At 59.1% G+C, this 18861-nt stretch overlaps 1 protein-coding gene across 1 annotated transcript in view; it reads right to left on the minus strand.

Annotated features, from left to right (window-relative positions):
• Positions 1–459: 459 nt before the first annotated feature.
• EPHA8 (EPH receptor A8) overlaps positions 460–18861 on the minus strand; it is a 41968-nt gene continuing 23566 nt past the window's right edge. Inside the window, exons 4-17 of the mRNA XM_055387374.2 lie at positions 17743–17898; positions 15177–15512; positions 10936–11060; positions 10700–10862; positions 9063–9156; positions 8203–8270; positions 6897–7061; positions 6532–6717; positions 6181–6242; positions 5346–5555; positions 3249–3398; positions 2971–3161; positions 2585–2758; positions 460–2423 (exon numbers count right to left, since the gene is read on the minus strand). Of these exons, the coding sequence (XP_055243349.2) occupies positions 2309–2423; positions 2585–2758; positions 2971–3161; positions 3249–3398; positions 5346–5555; positions 6181–6242; positions 6532–6717; positions 6897–7061; positions 8203–8270; positions 9063–9156; positions 10700–10862; positions 10936–11060; positions 15177–15512; positions 17743–17898 (2195 nt within the window). The 3' untranslated portion in view covers positions 460–2308. The remainder of the gene's footprint in view (positions 2424–2584; positions 2759–2970; positions 3162–3248; positions 3399–5345; positions 5556–6180; positions 6243–6531; positions 6718–6896; positions 7062–8202; positions 8271–9062; positions 9157–10699; positions 10863–10935; positions 11061–15176; positions 15513–17742; positions 17899–18861) is intronic.

The raw sequence follows: 18861 nt of genomic DNA on the forward strand, positions 1-18861 counted from the left end.
TCCCAGTGGCCCCCCTTGATCCTGAGGAAGTTGTTCCCAGGAAATGTCCTTTCCCTGTGTACTCTTCTTCCAGGGGTGCATCTTTCTCCGCCAAGAGAACTCAAGGGCAGTGCCCAGCTGGGACTGGACTCTATGGTTAAGTACCATGTGCACCTCTTGGAAGAGAGAATTTGGGGCTGTGGGGTGCTTCCTAGCTGAGCCTGGGATTTGGGGTGTGACAAATCTAGGTTCTGATTCATCCCCCGGTCTGTCCTTGGCTTTAGGCAGGTTGGCTGAACCAGGACTCAGCTTCCCCGTATGTACAATCCATGCACTAATCCTACCTCCCCAGACAGATGAGAAAACCAGAGGGGAGAAAAATGAATGGGATGCAAACAGTAGGTGCTCAGTATGAGGCTGGCCCTTCCCCAACAGGTGATGTCAAGCTTTCAGAGATGGGGAAAAAATGGGGGACGCAGGCAAAGATGAGGCAGAATTTATTCTTATTGTGGGTAAGTTCAAGAGTCAGGATGGAGACCACAGAGAGGCAGATCCCCAGGACCCTGAGAGGGACCACACACTAGAGTGAGGGGCCACACTTTTGCAAGTGCCAGGCCCACGGTGCCTCCACGACTGTGAGGATCCAGAGCCCAGAAATCGGGTAAGAGTGGGGTGGGGTGGGGAGGAAGACAGGATCCCTCCCCCAGATCGTGTTCTGACCATGTTTCCGACTTCCATAGGAAGGAAGAACAGCTCGGCTATATAGTAATATAATATATAGAGGTGTAGAGAGCTGGCCGCGGCACCTGGATGGGGCTGAGACTCCCCGAATTATTGCAGGAGGGAGAGGGGGCTCAGTGCTGGTGTCCCCGCGGGATAGCTGTGCTGGCTATGGGGAGGGGGGGCAGGGCTGGGCAGCTGGGCTTGCCGCTCCCTCTGGGGCTGGCAGGGGGCACACGGTGGGGTTCCTGCTTCCCTGCCTGCCAACGGCCCCCGGGATGGGGCTTTCTCACCCTGGGTGCTTTTTATGTGCTTTGAAGACCATTTTTGCATTGTCAGGAGTGAGGAAAAAATATTCTGACATGGTAGAAAAGAGATATTTACATACCCTGGTGGGCCGTAAGGGGGAGGTCAGTGTGAGAGGGGAGGGGCTTCCAGGGCACTTCCACCCCCAGTGCCCTTGTGGGATGGTGTATGGGGACAAGAGCCTTGGCAGGAGGCCAGAGCCCCGACTCTGACACTTGGTTGCAGTGCAACCTGGGACGGGGCATCACCCCTCTCTCCAGGCCTTAGTTTCCCCATATGCTACAGGAAGGGGTGGGTTGGGTGCTGAGAAGATAGGATCCTCTGGTCCCTGATCCTAGGCCTGGGGGACAAAGGGCAGGTGTCAGGGCTGGGCATTGAAAGGTTGGCGAAGGGACTTTGAGTGAGGAGACCTGGGCCATGGAGGGAAGGCATCAGAGGCTAGAGGAGGCTGCTGAGCCCCCAGCCCTGGCCAGGCAGCCAAGCCCAGCTGAGGGCATCTCATATGCTCTGCCATGATGCCTCCATGAAGGCGGCCAGCCGGACTGACCGGGAACCCTGTTTTCCTGTTGAAGCAGCGGTGAGAGCCGGGTGGAGGCTGCGGGTGGCCTCCTCGGCTAGAGGGAGGACCCAGACCTGAGATACAGCCAGGGTGGGCTCACCCAGGCAGAGACGAGGGTGGGCCTGGTGCTGGTGCAGTTCAGAAGTGGCCCCTGGCTCCAGCCTCCAGGCGTGGGGGGACGTAGGGGTGAGCCTCTCCCCCGCCCCCGTGGGTGCTGGACCTGGCGGTGTCACACTGAGTTCCCTGCTCACACACCTCCTCATTCATGACACATCATCCACCATCACCCACATGTGCCTCCAGCCTTAACGGATAAGCACACGCATAACATGCACACGTCCATGCTGAGACCCAAAGGGGTGGACACACTTGATCACACACTGTTCACATGAGATCCCATGACCTTGTGAGAACACCCTCCACCACACACACATGCACGCACACAGAGGCAGGCAAGTGATGTCCCTGTTGGACTCTGTGGCGTGGAGGCCCCAGGCTCTGGAAAAGAGAAGGTGCCTGCCCTGGGGGACAGGTGTCCTCGCCAGGGTGGCCACCAAAGGCCCCTTCCCAGGCGCCTGACCCCTGATAACTCCAGGTCCTGTGGCGAAGCCTTCAGCCCCTCCAGCGCCCGAGAGGAGGGCAGAGGCCTGGGGCCGCCCTGCCTGCTGCCAGCCCCGCACGTCCTCTGCCGCTGGCATGACCTGGGGTGGGCTTGGTGGCTGCCTGGGCCCTGCCGGCTGTACATCAGAGGTGCCGGCGGGGCCCCTGGGTGCTGGTCAGCTGGGCCCGCATGGTCTGAATGCTGCCCAGGATCTTCTTCTGGTGGCCCATGAGGGTGATGCCCAGGGCGCGCACGTCCCTGTGAATGAAGGGCGCTGCTGGCCAGCTGGGCCTGGGAGGCTGGGAGCCGCGCACGCAGCCAGGGCCATGGATCTGGACCTGTAGCCTCCCCGGCGGCCCTGCCTCTGGGTCCCCCCCCGTCCCCACACGCATGGGCCCCCAGCCCCACCCGTCACTCACTGGGCGTTCATGCGTAGCACCATGCCCAGAGAGGAGTAGCCGCCCGCAGCGAAGTGGTCTCGGTACCGGCCCATGCGGATGGAGTCCAGCCAGTCCCCCACGGTGAGGCCCCCACCGCCACCGCTGCCCCCTCGGAGGTCAAAGCAGCTCCGGGCGAAGGCAGGGGGTGGGCACCTGAGGCACAGGGGCTCTTGGTAAGTGGCCAGAGGGTTCTGGAGGCTGGACCCCCAGAAGAAGCAGGCTGAGGAAGGGGTTAGGCAGGGCAGGGGCCGGGGGCCCAGGCTGTGCCTGGTCCTAGTGTCAGGGCCAAACTGTCCCAGGGACAGATTCTGGGGCAATACTGGGAGGCAGCTGGGCCTCAAGGAGCTGGGGTGGGCACAAGGCACCTGCTGACAGTGGCGGTGGCCCTGAGACTCTCAGGGCTGCGGATGAGCGCATCGAGGACACTGACAATCTGGGAGAAGCGAGGCCGCTGCGCCCGGTCCTTGTGCCAACAGTCGAGCATGAGCTGGTGCAGGGCGTGGGGGCAGCCCATGGGTGCGGGCAGGCGGTACCCCTCCTCCACGGAGCTGATGACCTGCAGTGGATCAGCGCTGGGCTCAGCCGTCCCTCCCTGCACCCCGAGGCTCCACCGCCCGCGGCCCTGCCAGGGCCTGGCACTCACATCCCGGTTGGTCATGTTCCAGTAGGGCCGCTCCCCATAGGCCAGCACCTCCCACATGACCACGCCGAAGCTCCACACGTCGCTGGCTGAGGAGAAGGTGCGGAAGGCGATGGCCTCTGGGGCCGTCCAGCGGATGGGGATCTTCCCGCCCTGCGATGGACACACAAGAGTCGAGGGGCTTGCCCAGGCCTGGCAGGGTGTCCCCCGAGCCGTCTGAGTCAGAGAGCTAAACACTGGGGTCGTTTTCCAGTCCAGAGGGACAATACAGCCCCCACCTTCCCAGAGCACCTGTCCTGAGGGAGGCCTCACAAGAGCCGCTGTGAAGACGAAGGAAGGAGTGAGACGCCTGGTACAAGCAGGTGCTCAGCCAATACCAGTCACAAGCCAAGGGGGCTCAGGGGCCACAGCCTAGTCGTTTTCTAACTCTTCCTCTTCCTTCTCTTCCCCCACTTCCTTCTCCTTTGTCCTGCCTTCCCTTCTTCCTTCCTCCCTTCTTTTCCTCTTCCCTTCCTTCCTTTCCTCCTCCCTTCCTTCCTTCCCTTCTTCCTTCCTCCTTCTGTCCTTCCTTCCCTCCTTTCTTCTTTCCCTCCCACCTTCCTCCCTCCCTCCTTTCCTTCCCTCCTTCTTTCCTTCCTTCCTGCCTCCCTCCTTCTCCCCTTCCTCCCTCCTTCCCTCCCTCCCTCCTCCTTCCTTCCTTCTCTCCTTCCTTCCTCCTTCTCTCCTTCCTCCCTCCCTCCCTTCCTTCCTCCCTCCATCCCTCCTCCCTCCCTTCCTTCCTCCCCACTCCCTCCCTCCTTCTCTCCCTTCCCTCCTTCCTTCCCTCCGTCCCTCCTTTCCTCCTTCTCTCCTTCCTTCTTGTCCTTCCTTCCTCCCTCCCTCCCTTCCTCCCCCACTCCCTCCCTCGTTCCTTCTCTCCTTCCCTCCCTTCCTTCCTTCCTCCCCCACTCCCTCCCTCCTTCTCTCCCTTCCCTCCTTCCTTCCCTCCATCCCTCCTTTCCTCCTTCTCTCCTTCCTTCCTCCCCCACTCCCTCCCTCATTCCTTCTCTCCTTCCCTCCCTCCCTTCCTCCCTTCCCTTCCCTCCCCTCCCCCCTTCTCTCCCCTTCCCTCCTTCCTTCCTTTCCACCTTCCTTCCTTCCCTCATTTCCCTCTTCCTTCCTCCCTCCCCCCTTTCCTTCCCGCCTTCCCTCCCTCCTTTCTTCCTCCTTCCCTCCTTCCTTCCTCCCTCTCCCTCCCTTCCTCCCCTACTCCCTCCCTCCTTCTCTCCCTTCCCTCCCTCCTTCCTTCCCTCCCTCCTTCCCTCCGTCCTTCCTTCCCTTCCTCCCTTCCCTCCCCTCCCCTCCTCTTCCCTCCCCTTCCCTTCCTTTCTTTTTCTCCTTCCTTCCCTCCTTTCTTTTCCCTCCCCCTTCCTCCCTCCCTCTCTCCCTTCTTTCCCTCCTCCCTTCCCTCCCTCCCTTCCTTCCCTCCTTCCCGCCTCCCTCCTTTCCTTCCTTCCCTCCCTCCCTTCCTTCCTTCCCTCCTTCCTCCCTCCCTCCCTCTCTCCACTCCCTCCTTCCTTTCCTTCCTTCTTTCTTTTGTTGTCACAGGATCCTTTCTCCATGCGAAACCTTACTCAGAGGCTGTGGGACAGAGGCTAAGGGAGGGCTCCTATTGGGGCCAGGGTGAAAACTGGCCCCCGTGCACTCAGCTCCTGCCTTTAAGGCTGCCCCTAAGGCACCTCTAGAGAGGTCCAAATCCCCATGGAACGTGTTTGAAAACAGCTGGGTTTTAGGCAAACTTTAGAGACAGATGTGGAGTCTGGGTACAATTCGGGGAGATTCCAACCCTCCTGAAGTCTCCAGGTGAGTGAGTGACCGTGGGGACCAGCCCTGGGGTCTCTCCCCTGGCCACCTGGTGACAGAGAAAAGGCAGGCAAAGCTGTTCCCATTTCCCAGAGGAAGGCACTGGCGTGAAGAGGAGAAACAGGATGTGCCCCAGGTTGAGGGCCACCCCGAAACTGTCAACTTCATTCAGCTATTTGCAGAATTGTTGGGCCCTGGGTGCCACCGGCGCCACCTCCCCACTCCCCAGTCTAGCCGGAAGGAGTGTGGGCGACGCACCGTGGTGGTGTAGGCAGCATCCGGGTCGTCCTCCAGCACCCGTGAGAGCCCGAAGTCAGACACCTTGCAGACCAGGTTGCTGTCAACCAGGACGTTGCGGGCGGCCAGGTCTCGGTGGACATAGCCCAGGTCTGAGAGGTAGCGCATGCCGGCACCCACTCCTCTCAGCATGCCCACCAGCTGCATGATGGTGAACTGCCCGTCGTGGGTCTGCAGGGGGACACGGCTTGGGCTTCAGGAAAGCCCAGCGAGGCGCCTGGTCCGTGAACAGGAACACCTCCCATCTGTAGGATGCTCTCGAGTTGAGACGGTGCTTTGCAATTTACCAAGTGCGCCACTACTTCTGAAGCACTTTGCAGTTAAGGGTTATTCTCCTGGTCTCATTTACCCTCATAGCAACCCTGCGAGGTAGGTGGGGCAGCAATGACTGCTTACCCATTTTGTGGAACGAGAGATGGAGGCCCAGAGAGGTTAAGCCCTGTGCCTAAGAGCACCCAGCAAAGAAACTGTGGGCAGGAGCTGGGAATCCAGCCGTCTCCACCACAGCCAGCATGCCCCCCAGCTGGGTGGGGCCTGGATTCCCGCAGAGGCACCCCCCTCAGCCTGTGCACAGGGCAGCAGGATCCCATGGAGCAGAGGGACTTTCATGCAATGGGGGCCGAAAGGCAGTTCGACTGGCTGACCTCGAAGACCTCCTCCCTACACCTGCCTCCTGTCCCCCGGCCTGTGGTGTCCAAGCCAGGGAGGGGGCTTAGAGGGCTTTGCACTATCTCCCAACACCCAGACTGGACCTCCCTCCCCAAGCCCGTGCGAGAGGCAGGGGTGGGACACGCACCCTCAGGAAGGCGTCCAGAGAGCCGTTCTCCATGTACTCAGTCACGATCATTGCCAGGCGGCCTGGGCGGGCAGTAGGGAGAGGGTGGCTCTTGGTTTGGGGCTCAGGGCTGCTGATCAGAGACCCCAGGAGCATACCACCATCTCAGGACCTGTGCCAGCACTGGAAACCCCAGGGTGCCTTGGGTTTCCACTGGGGTCCCAGGCTCTGGGCACCCCGAGTCATTCGGGGACCTGAACCAAGAGGACAGGGTCAGGTGGGGCAGAGCAGGATGGATGAGGGGATGGACCCAGAGGCCTCTCCAGGCAGGAGGGGCACTGCAGGGGGAGGCTGTCCTTGCCTGGCACCTACCACGGGTGACGACACCCTCGAGGCGGATGATGTTGGGATGGTCGAATTGCCCCATGATGGATGCCTCGCTCAGGAAGTCCTGCCTCTGTCTTTCCGTGTAGCCGGCTTTGAGGGCCTTGATGGCCACGGGCACATCCCGCTGCCCTGGCACCCGCAGCCTCCCGTAGCAGACTTCCCCGGAGTCTCCTGCAGGCCCCGAGAGGGGCAGGTGTGGAGGGAGGGCAGTGGGACCCTCAGACTCCCCCAGCCTCCCAGGCCCTTGGAACCCCTGGGCTTGCCAGACCCCTGGGTCACACGCTCCCTCTGCCCTGGGTGCCCCCACCTTGCCCCATGCTGGCCCCGCCCTCACAACCCCTGAGACTCACCAGAGCCGATGATTTTCTCGATGTGGATCCTAGAGGCCTCGATCTCCCGAGTGAAACTGCGGCCCGCCCGGCCTGGCTCCTCGTAGGTGTGGGGTTCCGCATAGAACTGGGGCTCTGGGAGCTTTCCCGGGGGGTGATGCAGAGGCAGGAAGACAGGTGGGGGTGCTGAGGGGCGGGAGGAGGGCCTTCAGTGGGGCCCAGGAGAGATTGCTTTTCCCCGACATTCCCTGGGCCTGGGATGGGTCTGGGGTGGGGTGAGGGGTGTCTCTGGGAGTCTCTGGATGTGGTAGCAAACAACACACACCCCATAAATATTTCCCAAGTGAAAGTGGGGTCTCTGGAGTCGCTCTGGGGTTTCTATGGGGCTGTGGAGTCTCCAGTGAGTTCTGGGCATGTCTGTCATTTTCTGGGGTCACTTTTACAGTCCTTGAGATCTTTCTAAATTGTTCTGGAGTAGGGATGTAGCAAAAATAAGTTTTTGCCACAAGGGTCAACTTTGATTCATTGAAAATAGTTTCTGGCTGGGCGTGATGGCTCATGCCTATAATCCCAGCTTTTTAGGAGGCCGAGGCGGGCGGATCACTTGAGGTCAAGAGTTCGAGACCAGCCTGGACAACATGGTGAAACCTCGTCTCTACTAAAAATACAAAAATTAGTAGTGCATGGTGAATGCTTGTAATCTGAGCTACTTGGGAGGCTGAGGCAGGAGAATCGCTTGAACTCCAGAGGCAGAGGTTGCAGTGAGCTGAGATTGAGCCACTGCACTCCAGCCTTGGCGACAGAGTGAGACTCTGTCTCAGAAAAAAAAAATAATAATAAATAAAAAATAATAAAATAAAATAAAAATAAAAAGTAGTTAAGGAGGAGTCTGAGGCTGCACCCAGGCCCGGTGGGAATCAGCACCATGCTTGATGCTGTCTGCCACGGGCACAGGAGTGGGGCGTGGAGGGAGGCATCTCCAGATTCGCCTTGTTGTCTGGGATCTCTACAGGATCCTGAAAATCTCTCCGTAGTAGGGATTCTTATCCAAGAGTATATGCACTCCCACCCCGAAATCATATACAAATGTGTGCCCTTCCCTGGGGAGAGGATCTCTAGCATCCTGAATGGGGTCTGAGAGTCCAGGAGGCATGAACGGCGCTGCCCTCTGGGGCACCAGGTCTCTGTGACACCCTGGAATCTGCCTCTTGGGCTCTGGTTTTTTCACGGGGCACCTTCCTCCTTCCCATCTGTGCCACCCCCAGTCCAGCACTGGGTCCCCCTGTGGCCTTCCCTCTGCCCCAGACCACCGGGCCCCTGCACTCACCCTGTCCATTCTGATAGTGCATCTTCTCCTCGTCCGAGTCCTGGAAGGCCTTGCTGTAGCCACAGTGCCTGCAGAGGAGGGCACCGCCCTGCCTGAGGCCAGGCCATCCCTAGCCCAGGACCTGACCCCAACCAGGGGACGAGTCATGGCTTCTCTCTTCATGCCCTTCATGACCTGTCAGGGGACAGGTCAGCTCCTGCTCCTTACAAAGTCTGCAGGGGAGAGTCCCTGACTCCAGGCTCTCAACCCAGCTAAACTGTGACTGCCATGATGGTCACAAGCACTGTGGGATCCTCAAAATGTCCTCAAGTCCACCTGACCCTCTTGGCAAAGTCTACAATGCTGTTAGCCCCATGTTATACGAAACCACCCTTGGTGGGGGCATTGGGAGATGAGGCTTCTGTGGCCAACTACACTGGATGACCTTGGCCAGCCCCTTCTCTTCCCTGGGTCTCCATTTCTCCATCAGTTTCATGATCCTTACAGTTCTCATTGTCTGGGATCCCAAGCCCACACACTATCCTGTCTCCACCTCCCTCCAAAATGGAGTGGGAGAGGACAAAGTAACTGAGAGTATGGGCTTGAGTTTGACAGACCTAGGCTCATGTCCTAGCTCTGGCATTTATCAGCTGTGTGATTCTGGCAAGAAGCCTAACCTCTCTGATCCCCAATTTACTCACCTGCAAAGTGAGGTCAGAATCTCTACATCACTGGCATGTCACTAGGTTAAATGAGGTGGTGTGTTTGTAAGTGAGCCAGCCCCAGGCACACGGGGACCACCGGCTCGGTGGGGCTGGGGGCAGGCAGGAGGTACGGCGCTTGAGAGGAGGGGCTGGGTGTGGCTGGGCCAGACCACCCACCTCTTCTTGCAGATGAGCAGGAGCAGAAGCACCACCAGGCCCGTGATGAGCGTCAGGCAGATCCAGACAATGGTCCTGGTGTCATAGCGGGGCCCTGCAGGGGAAAGCCAGGGTTGGGGGACCAGGCTCTCAGCCCTGGCCTTGGGCCCAGGGGTCTGGCAGACCTCTGAGCCTGCCTGGCTGTGACCCTGGGGCCAGTGGGGAGCCCAGAGCCATGAGCCAGCCCAGAGTCAGGGCGCAGGCCAGCTCCTCCTCTGTTCCCACCCCACCCTCTACTAAGCTTCCTCTTCAAGTTCCTGAGACCTGGATGCCCGGCTTCCTAATGCTGGTGCCGCTGCTTCTTGTGGCTGTGGGACTGGAGAACAGTCGCGTGTCCTCTGAGCCAATAAATGCCTGTCCTCCCTGTTATCCTGACAGTGACAACACGGAGTGTGCTGAGAGCTGTACCTTCAAGCCCCAGTAAACCCTCCCCACGTCCCTTCCAGAGAGACCCCAGCACTATCTTCAGTTTTCAGATGGAAAGAGGCTCAGAGAACTCGAGGAATTGACTCGAGGCCACACAGTACATGGGATGGAGGGCTCAGGATTCCCATCTGGGTGGTCTCCAGGGGGTGCCAGGCCTACAAGCACCGGAGGCACTCAGACGCCCAGGGAGCGCCAGGTGGGCGGTCACTAGCTCTGTCCCAGCTCCACCATGCAGTGGGTACACATACAGGAGACCCTGACTCAGGCTGGAGATTGGGGCAGGAGAAGAGTGAAAGGGACAGCCTCGAAGTCAGAGGGTCCCAAATGTGACAGTGCCTGGGGACCACCGAGGGCTTCTTAAAACCCAAATGGCTGGGCCCAGCCACAGAGTTTCTGAAGGGCTGGGGTGAGGACTGGGAATTCGCATTTTTGGTAAGTCCCCAGGTGAGACCGATGCTGCTGGTCCCAGACCCTGACACTCATCTCAGTACCAGCCATGGTGTGTGGGGGGCTGTCACCATCTCTGCCGCCTCAGGCGAGCAACCGTCCTTCTCTTAACCTCGGTTTTTCATCTGTGCAAATGCTGGCAGAGGCCGGGTGCAGTGGTTCATGCCTGTAATCCCAGCACTTTGGGAGGCCAAGGTGGGAGATCACCTGAGGTCAGGAGTTCAAGACCAGCCTGGTCAACATGGTGAAACCCCATTTCTATTAAATACACAAAAAAATTAGGCTGGCAGCAGTGGCTCATGCCTGTAACCCCAGCACTTTGGGAGGCTGAGGCGGGTGGATCACAAGGTCAGGTGTTCGAGACCAGCCTGGCCAAGATGGTGAAACCCCGTCTCTACTAAAAATATAAAAATTAGCCGGGTGTGGTGGCGGGTGCCTGTAGTCCCAGCTACTCAGGAGGCAGAGGCAGGAGAATTGCTTGAACCTGGGAGGTGGAGGTTGCAGTGAGCTGAGATCGCACCACTGCACTCCAGCCTGGGTGGCAGAGTGAAACTCTGTCTCAATTAAACAAAAAACTCCGACAACCCCACTTGGTAGGGCAAGGAGAGCAGAAATCCTGCATTGGCACTGGCTCAGCCTGCACTAGCTCTCTCCTTGGCCACCCCCCGACCCCAGGGTCCTGGCACCTGGGCTGCTCCGCGCCCACGCCCCCTCCCTGCACTCACGGGGTTTCCCGGTCTCCACCTCCATGGCCTGGCTGAAGCGGCCACAGCCTGCTGAGGTGCGGGCTCGGACCTGGAACACGTAGCGCGTGCCCGGCTTGAGGCCGGAGATGGTGGCTCTGGTGGTGACGGCCTTGAGGGTGGAGTAGCTCTGCATCTCCTTGTCCTGCCACGGGACGGTGGTCAGTGGGCCCTGCCCTGCTGGCCCAGCCCCTCCCGCTCCGTCCTGCCCGTGGTACCTTCTCGTAGTACTTGATCTCATACTCCAGGATGATGCCGTTTGGCTGCTCGGGCTCCTGCCACAGCAGCGAGACGCTGGTCTGCCCCGCCCGCTCTTGACGGATCACCACCACCTGGGACGGGGCTGGGGCGGCCAATCCCGTCAGATGGGCGGAGGGGAGACAAGGCGTGGCCTCTCTCCCAACCCTTCCCAGGCTCCACCCGGGGATCCTGGTTCCAGCCCTGCTCAGCTTCCTGATGGTCCTGCCCCAGCCCCAGGACAGCCAGCACCCTCCAGTTCTCCCAACAAATCGCTGGTGGCCACTTGGGGTCAGTCCCCTGGGGTTGGCGTGGCCTGGCATGGTCTGGGATGTTGGGGTTGGCTTGGACAAGAAGACGCCTGAGCCTCCCTCCCCAGCCCAGGGCCCGGCATGGACCAGCTGCTTGGGAGTGCTTGAGGAAGGAGGAAAGGTCAGGAGAAAGAAGTGTAGAAAGAATGCAGGAACTGGCCCCTCACTGCCTGGGTTTGGAGGGCGTACCTGGGACAGTTCTGGATGCTGAGGGAAGGGGGTGAGCTGAGCCCCAAGTATTCTCCCAGTCACACTTGGTTGCCCGCCCACCCCTCCCTCCTTGACGGAGTCACCCATGTCTTTCTTCATGCATCTCTCCCTCCTGGCTCAGGTGCGGTCAGCCCTGTGGGGAGGCTGCTAGGAGGTGTCAGACACAGCCACAGACACAGCCAAACAGAGGGAACTGCCCTGTCCTCCCTGCCCCTCCAGCCCTCAGGCCTCCTCCTCCCCTCTGCTCACCCCGAGTTCTGACTCTCTGCCCTACGTGACTAAGTCTTCCCTCATGTCTGCGCATCCCCAGCACAACCGGGAGCTCCCTGGGGGCAGGGACTGCACACAGTAGGTGCCCAATAAATGCTGCTGAGGATTCTGGCATGAGAAATTAAGAAGCGGCTCCAGAGTTGCACTGGAAGGGTGTGGTCCAGGAGAAAGCCCACCAGTCTGGGAGCCAGGCGTGGGTTCGGGACTCGGCTCCCTCTCTTGCTAGCTGGGACCCTGGGTGAGTCACTTGCTGTCTGCGGACACCAGGTCCCCTTCTATAAAGTGAAGCTAGTGAGCACCACTTGCCAGGGGGAGGGGAAGATTCGATGAGGCCACTGTTTGCAAGGGACACACAGGGTGTGTCTCTTAAAAACCAAGGCAGGAGGTGCTGTGGGATGGGGGCGGACAGAGTGAGACCAGAGCCCAGAGCGGGAGGGGAATGGGGTTCGCATCCAAGAGGGCTCCAGGGAGGAGTTGGTTGTAGAGAAGTGGCGATGGTGAGGCAGGAGGGGCAGGTGGTCTTTGAGCACAGTCCTCCACATTTGCTTAGAGCTGTCGCTTGATCCTCTAGGACTCCTGAGTGCCTGTCACATGCTGGGCACGGGGCTAGGAGCCGGGAACTCTGCAGTGCCCAAGACATCCCTCAAGGAGCTTCTGTCCCAGGAAAGGAGACAGGGCGTCCAATAAACAGGAGAATGGGGGTTCTTTTGGTGCTGGGAAAGGTAGGAAGGGGTGCTGTGATGGAGAAGACCTCTGCAGGGCCCGGAAGGGCACTGGGACATTTCAGCTGAGGTGGTCGGGGGAGCCTCCAGGGCAGAGGAGCCAGGCATGGGAATGTCAGGGGAAGAGCGAGTCATTCCGAAGGAGAAGCCAGGCCATGGCCTAGCAGCAGGGAAAGACCCAGTGTGTTCAAGGAGCGGGCACCGGAGACCACCATGGCCAGAAGAGAGTGAGCCAGGGAAAGAGGTGCTCTGGAGAGGCAGGCAGGGGTGAAGCTGTGTGGGTCCACAGGCCATGAGAATGTCTGAATTGCATGTGCGCTCAGCCTAGGCTGTGAAGGGCTTTGAGGACAGCTTGTTCTCATGTATTTTCATCTAAAAACCCTAGGGGGGGTGATGCTGGGCATGGTGGCTCATGCCTGTAATCCCAGCACTGTGGGAGGCTGAGGCAGGAGGATCACTTGAGCCCAGGAGTTTCAGATCAGCCTGGGAAATATAGGGAGACCCCATCTCTACAAAAAAAAAAAAATCACTGGGCATGGTGGTGTGTGCCCTTGGTCAGCTACTTGGGAGGCTGAGGTGGGAGGATCACTTGGGCTCCGGAGATCAAGACTGCAGTGAGCCGTGATTGTGCCACCACACTCCAGCATGGGCGACAGATAGAGACATTGTCTCAAAAAAAAATTTTTTTGTAGAGATGGGGTCTTGCCTTGTTGCCCAGGCTGATCTCAAACTCCTGGCCTCAAGTGATCCTCCTGCCTTGGCCTCCCAAAATGCTGGGATTACAGGCGTGAGCCACCACACCCAGCCCTCACTTCTATTTTTAAAGCTCACTCAGGACTGGTGTGGAGAATGTCTTGTGGGGGTGAGGCAAGAGGGGTCTCCTGTGGTGGTCCAGGCATGGACTCGTGGGGGGTGGAAGTCAGTTGGTCATTTTGAAGGGAGGTCCCTGGGGCTTTAGGGGGGATGGATGTGACATGCATGAGAGTCAAGGATGACAGCTTGGGTCTGGAGGTGCCATGTCCTAGGGCGGGGCAGGTGCAGGTGTGGCAGGGTTGTTTGTTTTTCACATAACCGAATGGAGACAGGAGTGGGCAGCTGGGTCCTAGGGGAGAGGTCTGTGCTGGTGACCGCGAGTTGGGGGTTGTTAGCACAAAGGTGGAATTCAAAGTCATGGGCCCTGAAACAGCCACCCAGAAAAGATGGATCTGGGCACACAGGAAAGAGAGGAGGGCCCAGGACATTCCCAGGGACCCATGGCCTTTAGAGGCCATTTAAAGGAGGTGGGGCTACAAAGACAGAGAGGGACAGGCCACACAGGTCAATGGAAAATGGGCGTGGGCTGGGACACAGGAGCAAGAGAAAAGTGTTTCCAGGAGGAGGAAATGAAAGGGGGAAGAGGCATCCATGGATGTGGCCACACAGGGCTGCTGATTTCTGTGGAGAGGTGAGGAAAGACATGGAGAAGGCCCGCAGAGGAGAGGAAGAAGTAGATAACGCCAGGCACGGACAGAGAGGGTCGTATGGGAAGAGAAATGGTCTGGTGGCTGGAGGGGAAGGCAGGTTCAAGGCAGGGTCTAGTTTCCTCTTTAATGTTGGGGCATCCCGGATGCTGCCTGAATGCTGTGAACTTCTCTTGCTCTCCCCTCCACTTGGGACCAGCCTGCCAGGGGCCTCAGGTGCCTAGAGACAGGTGGGCCAGGGCTGGGCTCTACCACAGGGCACATAGCTCACTCTCTCTCTGTGTTGCCAGCACCTGGCACCACACTTGGCATTTAGTGGGTGTTCCACGAGGGCTGTCAAATGAGGGAATCTTCTGAAGGGCTGAGGCCCTGGCATCAGGGAGCAGCATGCCCTGGATTCAGAGTTGGGGGGACCTGCTTCACTTGGGAGTGACACAGACCTGGGTTTGAGCCCTGCCTCTGCCACTTCCTATGTCAGGTGGCCCTGGGTGCTCTCCAGGCCTCAGTTTCTTCCTCTGTGACACGGTGGGCATAGTGTCTGCGGGGCCAGGGCTGTGTGGTTTTGGGAGGAGATGGTGGGTGGGGGCCTGAGGGTCTTGGGCACAGGTGAGGGTGGCTGTTAATAGGAAGCTGCCCTAGGAGGGCTCTTGGGTCACGCTGTCACTTGACGGGCAGGATCCTCCAGAGTTTGGGAAGAAAGAGGTTCCGGAGGTGAATTCAGCCCACCAACTGGCCAGAAACTGATAGATAAACTACTGTGGTCCAAGCCAGTGCAGCCAAGTCTATCCCAAGGGCAGCTGTAGCAGCTGTTCTGGAAAATGATCATCCGAGTGATTTTATTTTTTAATGACATTTATTGAGCATTTACCACGGGCCACGTGCTGGGCTAAGCAATTTCATTCCTCTCATTTAAGCCTCCTGAGAGGACCTCAGGCAGGTACTATTATTCCCATTGCACCAGGGAGGAAACAGAGGCACAGAGAGGGAAAGTTCTGGAACCTAGGCTTTCGACGGCCACACTAGACTGCCTCTGAGCTTTTGGGATTTCTCTTACTTATAGACCGTGTTCCACTTTTCTAAAGGCAATGAAGAGCCTCCAGCTCTGGGTCCTGGTGAGGAGCGCAGGGCCAGAGAGGCACTTGCCTAAAGGCCCACAGCACGTCCCCGGCAGAGCTCTGATCCCTGGATGGGTCTGGGGCAGGGGAAGCTGGGGGACCAGGACGCTGCGGGACGGAGTTTCTCCGCCTACCTGCCTGGTTCGTGGTGATGTTGACCACAGCGGCCCGGCGGGGCTCGGGGCTCAGGTCGGACACGCCATTGACGGCCTCGATCCAGAAGGAGTAGTTCATGTGGGCCAGCAGGTTGGCCACCAGCAGGCTGGCCTGCACCAGGCTTGTCTGCTGGGGCACAAAGCGGGTGCTGCTCCCACATGCCTCGCAGCGGCTCAGTGCCCAGGGGCAGCGGCGGCACACGGCGTTGTAGGTGATGTCACTGCGGCCACCTGGGTCCAGGGGAGGGGCCCACTCCAGAGTCACTGATGTCCCATTCACACTGGAGATCAGGTTCACTGGTGCCGAGGGTGGCCCTGAGGGCAGAGGATGACAGATGGGGCAGTGGTTATTTATTTGGGCTGTCCTGTCTTCCTATCATCAGACCTGGGGCTCCCCAAGGGAAGGGCTCCCCATCATATTTAGGGCTCCTTAAGGATAAGGTCCACATCTACTCCATCTTCTGGAGCCTCCCTAAGGGCAGAGTTTGTGTCTCTGCCATCAGACCGGGACCACAACGTCAGAGTCTGGGCACAGAACCCTGGGACCCCATCCCCCCCGCCCATCAGGACCACCATGATCCAAGGGTCTGGGCATCCCACTGCTCACCCAGAGTGGGAGAGAGACCGCACAGTCCCGGGGGCGCCCACAGCAGCCACCCCGTGTGTAAGTGACCCAGGTATTTGCAGCCACATCTATTCCTTGACCCTTCTGTGCCGAATCCGATACAAAATGCCACTGAGCACGCACTGTGGAATTAAGTGGAGGCCCCCAGAAGCCCACCGTGTATCCCCATGGCTGTGTGCACCAAGCAGCCGCTCCCCAACCCCAGGCATGGGAGCCTCTGTCTGGGCAGCACAAAGACTTTGGAGAGAGAGGGGTGACCCCTTGGTTGAGGAGACCAGGACATGGGGCTGGGGGCCTGAGGGGCTGGGGTGGGGGTTTGAGCCAAGAGGGCATGGGGGTCTCTGGGGACCCCTGGCCTCAGAATTCCAGTTCTCAGAATTCCAGGAAGAGAATCTTAGATCTTCAGAAAATAGAATTGTAAGATCTTGGAATCAGAATCTTACAATTTGAAGAGAAGAGAATTTTTAACATCTGCAGGGTATAGAATACTAAAAGCTCAGCCTTTACGGTCTTAAGCTTTCCAGAACCTAAAGGCACTGAACTGTGGGTTTGGAAAGAAACCAGAGTCCAGCCAGCTTCACGCAAGTGTCCATGACCTGGGGCCAGACTCGACTTGCCTGAGGTGCCCACGCTGTCACCTGGCCACCTTTTCTGCCCCAACAGGTCCCACATGTGGAAAATGCACAGATCTGGGCAGGGCAGTGGGGGGAGGGTGGGTGTGTGTGTCTGTGTGTATGTGCACAAGCATGTGGGCATGAATGCACCTGGGCCCTCGCCTGCCATGTGCAGGGAGGCTGGGGCTGGGTGGTGATGGATGTATGGGAGCGGGAGATGGGGGCTGATGCTTGGGCAGATTCAGAGCAAAATCAGAACAGTCTGAAGTGCCTCTTGCCCTACCACAAGAGCCCAGGGTTGGCAACTGGGCCGGGCTGGGCAGGCTGTGGTTCCTCCCCAGGCCTGGAATGGGAGTATGAGTGGCCCGTCAGGACACATGAGAGGAGAGAATCCAGGCGCTGCATCAGCAGAAGGTAGGACAGTCACGCGGCCCTGCAGGCATGGGAGCAGAATCCCCCCAACCTTCAGGTCCGCAGGGCACGTGCACATGCAGCCACACCCTCTCCAGGCACATGCACCCTTGCAGGGCCAGGTGTGCACACGCACACACACACGTGCTGAGCTCACAAGACACCCTCATTCAAGCTTTACAAGGACTTCTGAGTCCCCTTCAGGTACCCAGATGTACACACACACCTCCTCCTAAGAATCCTTAATATATGTGATGAATCCTTTATATATGTGAGCTCAACTACATGTCGCACATTTACATGCAGGCATCCAAACACGATACAGGCGTCGTCTGTAAGAGCAGCTGCCCACACAGACACATGCAAACACACAATCACTGCAGGGGTCCCAGGGCATACACAGAATCAGACATTCGAACTCCATGGGTACACACACATATGCACACACACCATACACACGTAAGGCAGCTCTCAGCATTCAGCAGTTCCAACAAGTTCATCAAAGATGATGGTGATGGAAGGGTTGCTGCCCTAACCCTCACCCTCTCCGCACAGGCGAGCACCCTGGCTTGCCCACCTGGCCCCCAGGACATCGGCATCGCTGCTAGATCAGAAGATGACAAAAACTGCCCAGTGTGGGGAAAGAAGTGAGGCCAGCTCCATTCTGCCCTCCAGTGTAGGTGACACAGGACAGAGGCTGGGAGCCCAGAGAGGTCTAGGCCACCGTGGAGGGATCAGAGTCACCCCCCCACCCCAGACTGGCCTCTGGCTCAAGAGAGCCACCCGCCCCTGCCCCACCAGCAGAGAACTGGCTCTCTGAGGCCTGGAGGACCAAACACAGGGGCCCGGCCCAGTCTTGGGCTCAAGGGTGCTGGCATCTCGGAGTGGTACTCACGGGTGCAGGCTGAGGATGGCGGGTCCAGGGCTGCGCGGTAGTAGCTGAGGTCACAGTGGCAGGCTTGGGCGGCTGGAGCTGCGGAGTGGCTGTGAGGAGGGCAGCGGGCGCACAGCTGGTCCCCAGGGGCTGACTTGTAGAAGCCCAGCTCACAGGCTGTGGAGGAGAAGGCGGCTGCACATGAGCCAGCAGGGCCACCCTGGCTGGCCTTGGGGACCGCTCACACTGTGGCCCACAGCTTCCTGGGGGGTGCCCCAGAGGGACGGAGGTGCAGACTTTCACACTGCCCAGTGCTGCCCTCATTTGCAGGGGGCAGAACTGAAGTGCAGAGGGGGCCTGTGTCTTCCACAGGGTTCCACAGCCAGTCAGGGCAGAGCTGAGGTTCAGACCCTGACATGGGAGTCCCAGCCTCAAAGTGAGCCCCAGCCCTGAGCATCTCCAAATTCCCCAGCCCTCCTCTAATTGACCCCTCCCCCAGGCCCTGTCTCCAGCTTTAGGGGTGGAGATGCTGTCCTTCTCTCTTTTATGGGACACTGGTCCTTACGTGGGACGCCAGCCTAGGGGCCAGGGCCATGGGGCTGAGGATCAAATGCCCCGGAACTGACTTGGGTGGGATGAGGAAGCAGGCCAGGGATGGGGGTGCTGGGAATGCGACTAGAAAGGGGGGGGACACCTGGTAAGACCCATCGCTCCCAAACACAGGCAGACACGGAGCCACCTCCATAAAAATACAGATTCCTGGCCCCACCACAGACAGCTGAGTTAGAAGAGCCAGGGCCGGTACCTGGGGTCTGTTTTACAAGCCTCCGTGGGAGGGTGACTATCCAAGAAGCGCAGGCTTCTCCCCTCCCAGGCCCACACTGTCACTGTCACTGTCACTGTCACTGTGGCTGGGACTGACCCTCTCTCCAGCCACTGCTGCACCCTACCTCATCTCTCACCCACAGCAGCCTGCAGACTTGGCTTCCAGCCCTGCCTCCCCCCACCCAGCTGCCTGCGTGATCATGCATTCAGTCAACCACTGTTCATGAGCACAACTCTGGACCAGGCCTGTTTGGGCCTTGGAGGGCTGTGAACCAGAGCCACTGGCTCTCAGCTGGGATCACTGCTAGGAGGGAG

The sequence above is a fragment of the Gorilla gorilla genome, chromosome 1 (genome assembly GCF_029281585.2).
Source record: "Gorilla gorilla gorilla isolate KB3781 chromosome 1, NHGRI_mGorGor1-v2.1_pri, whole genome shotgun sequence".
NCBI classification, from domain to species: domain Eukaryota; kingdom Metazoa; phylum Chordata; class Mammalia; order Primates; family Hominidae; genus Gorilla; species Gorilla gorilla.